The following is a 13,274-nucleotide window of genomic DNA, read 5'->3' as shown; positions in this document are numbered from 1 at the left end:
CATGTTAGACAAACATGTTATGTAAAGCTACTGGTGGGTATGTTAGTTTAATTGATAAAAAAAACCAAGAAGCTTAAATTACATAATATGTCCTCTATCTAGGCGTTAATCGACAGAATAAACAAATGAATTGATTGCGATAATGAGATCACACAAACCTATCGCTAGGGATTACACCCAGTGTCTTCAAATTAGTAAAGCATCTTGGTGTAAATAATTCAAAAGAACTCAATAATTTAGGAAAGTTCTTACAACAGGCTACAAAGTTACGATCTTATTGAATTTATGAATGCTGTACTTGCAACGACATATCATTCACGTGTATTGTTATATATATTTTGAAATACACTGCTTTTATATCCTCAAAATTGTATCTGTATGTCTACTCACCCTCTACTGTCTTATTTGTATATATTTGTAAATATTTTGTATTTATGACCGACGAGCTGTATAGCTAAAGGAAATAAAAATTCTGAATCTGAATTACAACCGACCTCACGCATTTAGACCTATCTAATTGCTGTTTTCTATATTACGAGAAATAAAACAATAACCTCGTCGCCGAATGGAGTACCACATACCTCCATAAAGGGGATTTCAGTAAAAGTTTTGAACTTTATGTTTGCTTGAGTTATGATCATTGATTTCTCCAACAACAGAAATGGGGAGGATCCGAGATTTTACATTACATCAAAGAAAGGATATCTTATATTTTAACAAACAATAAAAAGAAAGAATAAAAAAAAAGAAACAAATATAATTATATCAATACCCGGACACATCAGTGGAGAATTATATTAATGGATATCTTTAATGATAATTTAAAGAGAGCTATATTTACGTGTAACTGCAGGATGACCTTCAGAGTTTTAAAGGTCATAATTCATACGGAGTTCTAAACACAATATGTCAAGTATGCTTTAAATCAAGTTTTACCTCGTAACCGTCAGTAATAAATAAAGATTGGCATTCAGCTGCTACATTTAATACATAATGCTATTCAGTGTTGAAAACATTCATTTTTGGAAATTTCCTCTTAATTGATTCCGATATCATTGACACAACGCTTGGCCAGGTGTAACACATTTAAACCCTTCATCAAAACTGCATCACAGCCATTTAAATTTATTTGATAAAAATTAATGTCTTTATACATATTTTTATCTTTCATGTTTAAAATGATATTTTGTTATTAAACAGACCGCGGAACCAGTTTAGGACTAATTGTGCACGGCGATGTACGGATGACGTATCAAATGCACGTTATTGAATACTTATACAAAGATTTTACGAGAATCTAATTTAAAAAAAACGAGAGACCTGCAGTATTTATGGTGGGTGACTTTGCATATACGAGAACTAACATTAATCAGCATACTTAATCTATCTTACCACAAGCAAAAGCTTCAAACAGGGCACGATGGTATAAAATTTCAGCAAAAATATCACGAATATTTTTTTTTAAATGGACCACGTTGGCCTTGCAATATGTGTATTTGGGCAGATCGAAAAAATAAGATAGAATAGTTTAAATTCTATTTCTTGAACCGCTGAATCAAAGAATGTACGGGAGCACTTCACGTGTACTTATATTTATCTACATTTCCGACGTTTTTGCCTTTGATATCTTTACCGATAGTAATAGCCATTTTCTCATGAATGTGTTGCAAATGCCACTAGTGTGTGTATGGATCATGATAAAAGTATGTCTTTTTAAAGGGTATATGCAATGGAATCCAATTTTTTGAAAATTTGACGAAGATATTAATTGAATTGAGGGAGCTGGGAATTAAGACAGAAATTAAAGCACCACATAAATCTAAAAATAAATCTTTATATATATATATACAAGAGGGTATGAACTGCCAAGCTTTTCGCCAGCATACGTGCCTTCATTGTATTTTCAAAAATGAATTCCTTGAATATATACATGTATCAGCTTAAATACTGAGCTAGGACCCTCTGAGGAACCGGATGTTTATATCGGGATATACAGGGGGCAGCACTCCTGCTATTACGGGCCAGCGACATTCCTGTGACATACAAAATGTAGGTATCCTCACGAAGAAGTGCCAGGCCCACTTCGGTATTATTTCTCTTATCTCAAACAGTCTGTAATGAACAAACTGAGCTAGTGATTGTTTAGAAAGCGGTATGTTACCCTAACTTTGCTAGTATGGGGATGGATGGGCATGATAAAGATAGCTAGTTACAAAGAAGCAAAATATTTCCCTAGACGGAATTTTCTTCCGAGAGATATTTAAAAGGTTTGACGTAAAAGTAAGGATTACACTGTATATAGCGGGGTTTTTTTCTGCGGATGTAAAATTTGGCGATTTTCTATCTCATAAGTATGTAAATAATTTTAGCGGAATATATTTTAACAGATATATAATTCCAATACAGAAAAAATGATAAAGAAATATTTCTCTGTAAACGTAGCATATTTACATCGAAAGCTAAAGAGTGCTACACGTGACATAAAAACAGCTGCTATCTGGTTATCCTTCTCAAGACAACAAAATGACGTCATGTCTCCTGGTGTTAAGACAAACGACTAGCCCCCACCGTTTTTGGAGCCTATATCTCTATTCTACAAGAGAGCGGTGAATATTCTGTGGATTAAAACTGTATAGATTCTAATTTCAGAGGATAGCAAACATTCATTCCAGTATTATTTTTCTCACCATGAAATACCACGTTTATGAAATATCAATAACACTAATGAAATATCACATTTATGAAATATGAAGAACACTATGGAATAGCACGGTTATGAAATATAAAAAAATACATTGTATTATGAAATATCACGTTTGTGAAATATGAAAAACACTATGAAATATCACGTTTATTAAATATCAAACACACCATGATATATCATATTTTTGGTAGTTTTTTTTTTTTCATGAGTGATAATACCATTACACATGTACCACCATCAAACTTTAAAATGGATAATTGAAAATAAACGTCTTTTTCGTTCGCGGTACATTGAAAATAAACCTATAAAGGTAACAACAATTCAGAAGCGAGTCTTATAGAAAAAGAACAGACTCAAATTAAATTTTTTTTTTTCCATTTTGCTCCCAGAAGCAAGTTCAGTATGATGGGGGTTGATGGAAATTTAAAATTACCGAAATCGCATGCACAATGCATGAGGGTTTCCGTTATATTCCATTGAAAAAACAACATACAAACATCATATTTAATAATTGATTATGATTATCTTATTTTGTTCCAATTAAAAAAATGATGCACTTTAACTATCTTATTAGGACCGGCCAACGTCCTTTCCAGCAACACAAACTAAACGTCATAGTCCTCCTTTACGAAATTGTCGGCATATTTCAAGGCCTTTTACAACAGACCTCATATAATTTTAAATAAGACCTGCAGTACAATGCTTTTACTTCGGACGATTTATTTGAGGAAGTGGTCTAGCGGATAAAGGATTTGATACTAGGTCGCGGGTTCGAATTTTAATGAAAGACTAGACGATCGGTGTATCCGAAAACACTCTTAAGCCAAGATTCAGCATTGTGGGAAGCTTGACTTATAAAAGCACCCCTTAATACAGGACCGTTACAGAAATATGTAGACCAGCACCACAGGCAGTCTTTGATGATATCTATAACTTTAAGGATATTTATCGAAATTATATCATATCATCTTTTTTTTTAGAAACAGCGATGTAAAACACAAAGGCATAAATCGATCAGCGATCAACAAATAATATGCGTGAACAGACCACAAACCCTATCACAGAAAAAAAGTGAAGCTAAGAAAATAGTATGTAAACATAGTAATGACTTGATGACAATAAAGGTACGTACGATTTAACCGCTGACTGCCCTCCGTGGGCCTGATATACACGATCATTAAGGCTACCACCAGTATGTGATATCTACACATAGTTTTCTTCTGTTCATGTCCCTAACTGTGGGATCTTTTATAGAATCACGAAAGATTCCGCATCTGCTCCGTACTAAGTTATTTTATTGAACATAGATGTTAACGGCAGACTAACAACTCGAGCCTTATGACAACGGAGTGATTTCAGCTTCTTCATCGTCAACTTCCCCTATCTATGTAGCAATATTCCATTATCACCTGCATGTCAAGTTGTCAACTGATTCGATACGCAACAGCTTGTTCTGCATATGATCAGTTTTTAAATTGAGACAGACTTCTGACAAACAAGTCGATGTTACAGGGGATTCAACAGTCTAGTTAAAAGTCAGCATTTCGGAAATTCTATAGTCGAATAACGATCTAGTTTGCCAATATAACCTGTCATTGGGTCAAACGCTGTCGGACATTATTCATACCAATTGTAAAACCATCTGCACTTTCACTTATCATAGCCATTTTGACCGGTGCCAGTAACTACCCAAATTGACATCAGTATCATAAATCGGCAACCACCTGTGATAGTGTGGTTTGGGTAAAAATAGACATGATAGGGCATTTGTATATATATACATGTAAGGACGTGCTATTAGCATAACTTATGTACTATAATGAATTATCATTGAAAAAATCAGTATTTGAGTCTCTAAATCATTATCGGTCCTTTAACCTAAAGGGGGTAATTAATGACACAGGTCAAAATGGTTGTGATAAGTGAAAGGACAAACGGGTTTACAACTTTTCAGTGACTTCAGAGCTATTACGGATTTTCAACTCAGAAATGATATTTAATACTGCACATTCTATGCAATAGCTTGTTACAATCCTCAAATCTTCATTTAAGTGGTATAATGACAGGGCCCAGATAAAATTCGTCCAAAAATAATGGGCATTTATCGGAATTAATTTCCGCATATCTTGGGAAACATACGGAATTTTGGGAAAATCTTTGGTAGTAATGTAGATTGTTTGTGTATTCATGCAAATATATTAGAATATAGTGTATATTTTTATACCACTTGCTTTATTGTTTTACATCGGCAAAATTGCTCTTTAACAGTAAATTCGAACACAAACTATATAATTGCCTGTGCATGGTTCAGGCTAAATGTTTGTTTTCAGCGCGTTTTATGATTTAGACACAATCAAAGAACGTGCACTGTATCAAACACTGGTTAGAACATTTTCACCGGATCCCCCCCCCCCCCAAATTACAACCACGAAACCAAAACGAAAGTCCCGATCTGTGACCCTCAATGACTAAGCCAAGTAACAACTGCACTTTCACATTGCATTTCCTACAGAGAACCGCGGGATTAGAATTAATCAATCCGTCCATGTTAGACAAACATGTTATGTAAGGCTACTGGTGGGTATGTCAGTTTAATTGATAAAAAAAAAAAAAAAAAAAAAAACAAGAACCGTAAATTACATAATATGTCCTCTATCTAGGCGTTAATTGACAGAATAAGCAAATGAATTGATTGCGATAACGATTTAGAGATCACATGCACCTAGCACTAGGGACTACACCGACCTCCAGAACTTAGACTCTTTTTTTTCTATATTAGGAGAAAAATAATAGTGACCTCATCGCCGAACAGAGTACCACATACCTCCATAAAGGTGATTTCAGTAAACGTTTTGAACTTCATGTTTTCTTGAGTTATGATCATTAATTTCTCCAACAACAGAAAAGGGGAGGATCCTATATTTGACGAAAAAAGGATGTCTTATATTAAAGAAAGGATATCCTATAGTCCAACGCGGAAATAAATTAAATAAAGCCAAGATGTATGACTTGAGGTCGTGATACACCAATGGACAATTATATCAACTAGCCTCTTTAATGGTAAAGTAATTTTCACGAATAACATTGCGTTTTCTAGAACTGTGTACGTGTGATGTTTCATTTCTAAACACAATATGTCAAGTATGCTATAAATCAAGTTTACCTCGTAACCGTCAGTAATAAATAAAGATTGACATTCAGCCGTTACATTTAATACATAATGCTATTCAGTGTTGAAAGCATTCTTTTTGGGGGGACAGTTTCCTCTTAATTCATTCCGAGATCATTGACACAACGCTTGGTCATGTGTAACACATTTAAACCCTTCATCAAAACTGCATCACAGTCATTTAAAATTTATTTGATAAAAATTAATGTCTTTATATATATTTTTATCTTTCATGTTTAAAATGATATTTTGTTATTAAACAGATCACGGAACCAATTTAGGACTGTAATTGTGCACGGTAATGTACGGATGACTTATCATATACACATTATTGAATGCTTAACGAGAATCTAATTAAAAACAAGAGACCTGCAGTATTTATGGTTGGTGAGTTTGCATATACGAGAGCTAACATTAATCAGCATACTTAATCTATCTTACCACAAGCAAACGCTTCAAACAGGACACGATGGTACAAGAAATCAGCAAAAAAATATCAATAGTACTTTCTATTTATAGATGAAGGGTGTTTTAATGTGTTTTTTTTTTTTTTTTTTTTTTTTTTTTTTTTGGTTTTAATTTTGCTTTTTTTTTTTTTTTGAACCACTAAATCAAAGAACCATTACGTGAATATTTCAATAGTATATATTAACGTTTCCAGTGTTTTCGCCTTTGATACTTTTACTTTTGTAATGATAACCATTCCCTCATGAATGTGTACCAAAATTGTAAAATGGCAGAAATGAAAGCAAAATATGCATAATTATGATAAAGAGATTTTATTTTTGAAAATACATAGATGTGAGGTATACACATGGACACTGAACACCAACATACGTCATACCCTCATGTAATTTTAACAAAGAGGCTCACATGCCTTATCGGTCACCTGGGTATTATTTAAAAGTATCACTAGCCCAAGGGCTATGAGAGTTGGAAAAAAATGTTCCTGTTCCGCATACCTAAGCTAAATTCTAATATCTAGAAACAGTATAAAACAAGATGTGTTCTTAAAACTTAAATGTCCATGAAAGTGTCTATACTGATAAAAGACCTAATTACATAATATAATATATATATATATATATATATATATATAACATTAACACGATATGATTTCTTTAAGACCTGTCCTAGAGTGAAACCCCAGGGTTGCAAATTTTACAATTTTGGTACATGCTTTCCTGCTTTTCCTACATATGCACCTAGTTTTTATACTGTATCAGCAAACATAAAAGTCTTTTAAATGATAAAGACAATAATCACTTTAATAAATGTGGTCCCACCTTGGAACCAAACCCGTTACCCCCCTGTGATCATGAATTTTACAAATTTCCGTTCTCAATATCTATTTAGTTTCAATTTACTATCAATAACAGAATATTTTTATTTATATGCTTTATACACTATACACCAAGTTTGGCCCCGCCCTGGGTCAGAACCTCTACCCCGGGCATTATAAAATTTACATTTTGACAGACATCTTCCTGCTCTATATCACTACGCATTTAGTTATAAAGATATGCGGTTGGAGATAAGAAAATTATTTCAAAATTATTAATTATTAATTTTATTATCTTCATACCAAATTTGAAAAAGAAATGGATTGGTAGTTATCAAGAAGTTAGAAATGTTCTCTTGTTCACGCATGTATTTAATAACTGACCATTTTGGCACCAACCGGATACCAAAACCCCTACCCCTGGGATCAAGAAATTTGCAATTCGGTAATTACTACCTGTTATTTCTACACTAAGTTTGTTCCCGCCCTGGGGTCAGAATCCCTACCCCAGGGTTCATGAAATTTACAATTTTGGTAGAGGCCTTCCTGCTCTACATCACTATGTATTTAGTTTTTCTTAAACATGTATGGTTGTAGAGAAGGTTTTTAGAAATTGGTCAATTTTTGTTCTGCCCCTTAGGCCCCAGGGATGCAGGAGTACTGAAAATTAAGATTAATATTTACCTGATCGCAAAGATGCTTAATACCAAAATTGAGAAGAATTGGAATGGTAATTATGAAGAAGATATGTTCAGTTGTTAACGCCCGACGGACGACGGACGCCGATGGAGGACAATTAACCGCATTAGGATTAGGTCACCTGAATCTTCTTAGGTAACCTAAAAACGAATCTCTGAAATACACTTTGACCTGAATACTCAGCTAGGACCCTTTATCGTACCGGAGGTTTATTGTGGGATATACAGGGGCAGCACTGCTGCTATTATACAACAATCCTATGATATAAACTCAATTAGATTTATATCTGTGTACCGCCATAGAGACCTGTCACGCCCACTTCAATACAGGACATGAATTTTCCTGCTCTCAAACACAGTCTGTAATGAACAAACTAGCCTGGCGACTGTTTAGAAAGCTGTATTTTTGGCCTTAACTCTGATAGCATGGGGTGGGTGGGGCATGATAAAGAGAGATAATTAAAAAGTAGCAAACTATTTCCCTATTCGGATTTTTTTCCTGGAGTTATTTAAAAGTTTTGACGTAAAATTAAGGAATCTTAATTTGATATACAGAACAGCGGTTATTTTCTTCGGAGGTAAAATTTGGCGATCTTCTGGATCATAAGTATAAAGATAATTTCTGCAGAAATTGTAGTTCATATACCAAAAAGAAAAGAAAAGCAAAAAGTAGCCGATTTACGTCACAAGCTAAAGAGTGCTACACGTGACATAATGCTACACAGAGTTATTATTCTTGCGAACATACCTTTTTGATTGTAGACATGTAGCTATTGAAACATTCAGGAAATTCTCCTTTCTTATTTTTCTTCATCAATTTTTCAAGACGACAAGTGTCATTTCACCAGATTTTTTTTAAAATACCGATTACCCTGCGCAATGTTTGTGGACTCTATATATCGTTATGCTGCTACAGAGCGGCGAATAAACTACAGGTTCTCATTTCTGAGGACATGCGAAAATTTAATCCAGTGTTATTTTCACACCATGGAATATTACGTTTATGTAATATCAATAACGCTATGAATTATCACGTTTTGTACAAAGTCGCGGGTTCGAATTGTTTTAAAAGAAAGGCGACCGGTGTTTCGGAAAACACTTTGGGGGCAAAATTCGGCAGCATAAAAACCTTGACCCATAAAAGTACTCCCTTAATCCGGGGCAGTTACAAATGTTTCAAGGATAGTAATGGTTAGAGTTTTTGATGATCATTAACAATTTGATGATGTTGTTGTAAATATTATGTAGCAATGTAAAATTCCAAAACATACATAGATTAATTATTAAAAAAAATGTGTCAGCAGACCAAAATCCCTATTAAAGTAAAAAAAAAAAAAAAAAAAAAAAGAGCAAAAAAGTACATAAATACAGTAATGACTTTGTGACAATAAAAGTACGTACGAGTTAGGCGCTGTTTGCCCTCCGTGAGCCCAGTACACGCAAACACCAAGCCTACCACGAGTGTCTGATATCCCCACATTTTTTCTCTCTCTAGCTCCTGGCCCTGGTGACAATGAAGGTTTTAAAACTGTGGGGTCTTTTATAGAACCACTGATCATGCAGATAGCTGGACCGTGGAATATTAATGTATGACGTTATCAATTTCTTCCTAAATGTTTTTACTTCTAAAAGAAATTTAAAATGCAATGAAATTGATATTAACTGATAAAAACTTTACTTTTTTTGCGATGTTGCGTTTTTATTTGTTATCGTTATCAAGCTGCCCCGCTCTAGAGTTTGATATACGATGAGAGTTTTTTTTTTTTTTTTTTTTTTTTGTTCCCACTTTGTAGACATTAAAAATGAAATAGGCAAGAGGAATTTCTGCATGACAGACAGAAAAGAGACAAATGTCGGGGTAGGTGTATAATCCCGAGTCAAACAAAGAAAATGTTAAAGAAAGGTGTTAGACAAAAATTATAAATTTATATAGTGATTAGTCAGACACAGAAAATGCTAATGAAAGGTGTTAGACAGAAATTTATAAAGTTGTAGTGATAAATCAAACAACGAAAATGTTAATGAAAGGTGCAAGACAAAAGTTAAATAGTGATTAGCCTGACACAGAAAATGTTAATGAAAGGTTTTAGACAAAAATATAAAGTTGTAACTAGTGAAAATGTTAATGAAAAGTGTTAGACAGAAATGATTAAGTTGTGATTAGTCAGAAACATAAAGGGGGGGGGGGGGGGTTGCATGTTGGTTTACGTCTATTTGATATTGTATATCCTACATAAAGACGTCGCCCACTGTACGTGAAGCCTCGGCATGTGAGGGTTAAGGCTGTAACAGAGAGGATTCTTTATCATTCTTACCGTGACATCGGTCGTTTTTTTATGAAGGTGGCATCGGAGAGACACGCGATTTTCACCTCTAATGATGGGCGCTTCGCTAAGCTACAGTCACCACGCATTAGGTCTGAAGCGATGCTGGGATCGAGGATAGAACCCGGGATCTTGCAGTAACTAAACATTCACCCTAACCACTAGAGTATCGTGATCGATATTGATAACTAAGCGATAACTGTAACCACAAAATCATTGTAACCGGCGTTAATAACTAAGCGATAACTGTAACCGTTAGAAAATTGTGACCGTTGTTAATAACTAAGCGATAACTGTAACCACTACATCATTGTAACCGGTGTTAATAACTAAGCGATAACTGTAACCGTTAGATCAGTGTGACCGGTGTTAATAACTAAGCGATAACTGTAACGGTTAGATCATTGTGACCGGTGTTAATAACTAAGCGATAACTGTAACGGTTAGATCATTGTGACCGGTGTTAATAACTAAGTGATAACTGTAACTACTAGATCATTGTGACCGGTGTTAATAACTAAGCGATAACTGTAACCACTACATCATTGTGACCAGCGTTAATAACTAAGTGATTACTGTAATCACTAGATAATTGTGACCACAAAAATCGGCTAGTAAATTCTTTTTAACTGCCCTGCAGTAAAATTCTCCGCGATCTCTGACAGTGTAGTTATGGAGCTTTGGGGTCTGTCATGCTGTGAAAGGGATTCCGCTTTTCACTACTATCTAGTTTTTAGAATATTTCTTCACCATCCTAGGCGGGGAATAGGGGTGGGAGGGAATAGAAATTTAAAAACCTACATTTCTAAATCGAAGATATTTATACCAATTTAAAACCGGAACACACAAGACAAAAATATTTGAAATTAAGTCCCTTTTGTTGTCACGACAACGAGACCACTTTGTTGCGGCCGTAAGCGCTATGCACAGATCTAGCCATGGGACATGTCCTGGCTAGGGGTGTCTCTGTATGAGTGGAAAAAAAAATCTGGAATGGGAGACAAAACAATAAACAAAGAAAATTGAGCTTCTTGTCGATATAAACATTTTGTGAATATCTGGTGATAGATACATCGATCTACTTCCTTCAGCTTTCATCTCAGACAAACTTTATTGGCGCGAGTACAGCTTCATGTTATAAACATTTTTAAAAATAATTATGATGAAAATGAAAACTAATTATATACTTTAAGGAAATTGAATATGATTTACGGTATGAAATGCAATTTCTTTCCCTGATTTCTCAACAAGTCCGAAAAACAGCGAGGACAATTTATATTTATGTAAAGTTTTATAGGGAGGGATAAATTAAATATATGTCAAGTTTTGAACATTATAAAAATTTACAAGTCGCTTGATTTTTTTAAGGAATTTAATATTTACAATTATTACAACCAAACGAAATAAAAAAAAATAATAAATACATGAATCAACCCAAGCAACCAAGTATCCTAACGCCATGCTGAACGATCCACTCAGCTTAAGATAAATACTCTGATCAACTCGTCAGAAGGTTAATGGCTGAACACCTTATTAAACGATCTAGTCAGCCCGGGTACGTTTTTTTCCATTAAACTTGGTAACTTTTTTGGAGGTAAATGGTTTAAACATAGGTCGCTTCAATGGATGATGTAAAAGAAAAATGGCTTAATCCACGTCATTGCTGGCTTTAATAGTATCCGATAGAATTCAATATAGCGATGTTAGTTCGTTAAGGTGCGATGGTTTTGAATGCCGTGTCATTTAGGGCGTTCCAGGCCCTTCCCACGTTAACTTCCACTTGTGCGTTTCTATTCAACAAAAAAGTTTGAAAAACAAACATATTTTGGTGTAGTGTCAGAAATTGTTGACTACAGGTGTCAAAATATCTTAATTGCATGTACATAAAAAGTTTTAAAAAGTGCATGGCTCCTGCTTTGAATGGCGTAATTTCTTTAACTTTAGAACTGCCGTAAAATGACTGAAACAATGTCAAAACGGCATTAAACCCAAATTCGATCAATCTTTATATTTTAGTACTTTATCATTATAATTCGATATGATTTTGATAGCATTATTGTGATACTGACAATGGTGATTTTTCCATGATGCATATACTGTACACAACTCCATATATGCCTGTACAAACTATTACAATAATAGTCGAATTTGTTCGGTGTTCCCGCGCTTTTGGGGTCTTCTGATGTAGGAATATTAGGTGGTCGATATCGGCCTTGGGAGCGCCCGTCACTTGACAAGTCAATAACGAAATGTCTTTCCGTTTTTGAAAGTAATAGATGATATTCACCCCGAGCCTCTTTACATCAGTATATTGAATAGGGAGAAGTTCACAAATTCTTAATATCTTTACAGGGTTGGTTAGCTGACAGACAGATTAAGTGGAATGTATATTTACGCAGTAATTAGCCTATTCTAAAAATTGATTAATCATATATTGCTTAACGTCCCTCTCGAGAATTTTTCATTCGTGTGAAGTCACCATTGCCGGTGAAGGGCTGCACAATGTAGATCTATTTTCGGCGCTCATGACCTTTGAGCAGGGAAGGATCTTTATCGTGCCACACCTGCTGTGACACAGGGTCTCAGTTTTTGTGGTCTTATCTAAAGGACCGCCCCCATTTAGTCGCTTCTTACGACAAGCACGGGGGTATGGAGAACTTAATCTAACCTGGATCCTAACGGGACTCCAAAAAAAGAGAAATTTTATGATATAGAAACCCTCCGTTTCAGTAATATTAGCTCTTAATCTGAAATTTTTAGTTTGTTGTAAAAATATGCTTTACCATAGCCGTTGATGAAATTAAAACTAAGTTTCACTTATCTTGAGGGTAAAAGGTAGTCAATATTGTAAATATTGCTTTGTAAATCCCATTAACAGGATTAGATATATTCGTCTGCGAGATTTGGTAATTAGAATTAAACTGCTTACATGTTAATTACAATAATGAACTTTCCGAAAATGTGTGCTATGACTAAACACCACGGGTCGATCACGCAGGTTTTCAAGACGTCATACATTAACAATATATTGCTCATTGAAAACACTTTTATGGTGATAAGGCATTGATGTCTTTCACAGGTTATGCATTTACTATCA

At 34.5% G+C, this 13,274-nt stretch overlaps 1 protein-coding gene across 2 annotated transcripts in view; it reads right to left on the bottom strand.

The window, feature by feature from the left end:
• LOC125661191 (uncharacterized) overlaps nucleotides 1-9,506 on the bottom strand; it is a 41,153-nt gene extending 31,647 nt beyond the window's left edge. The window contains exon 1 of one of the 2 annotated variants that reach the window (XM_056147310.1): nucleotides 9,255-9,506. In XM_056147310.1, the coding sequence (XP_056003285.1) occupies nucleotides 9,255-9,333 (79 nt within the window). In that variant the 5' untranslated portion in view covers nucleotides 9,334-9,506. Of the gene's footprint in view, nucleotides 1-3,836; nucleotides 4,072-9,254 lie in introns of those variants that run through there. The other variant, XM_056147311.1, reaches the window with a different exon arrangement.
• Nucleotides 9,507-13,274: the final 3,768 nt, after the last annotated feature.

This window comes from Ostrea edulis, chromosome 8 (assembly GCF_947568905.1).
Source record: "Ostrea edulis chromosome 8, xbOstEdul1.1, whole genome shotgun sequence".
Lineage (NCBI taxonomy): Eukaryota > Metazoa > Mollusca > Bivalvia > Ostreida > Ostreidae > Ostrea > Ostrea edulis.
This window is presented reverse-complemented; position numbering and strand designations above follow the sequence as displayed.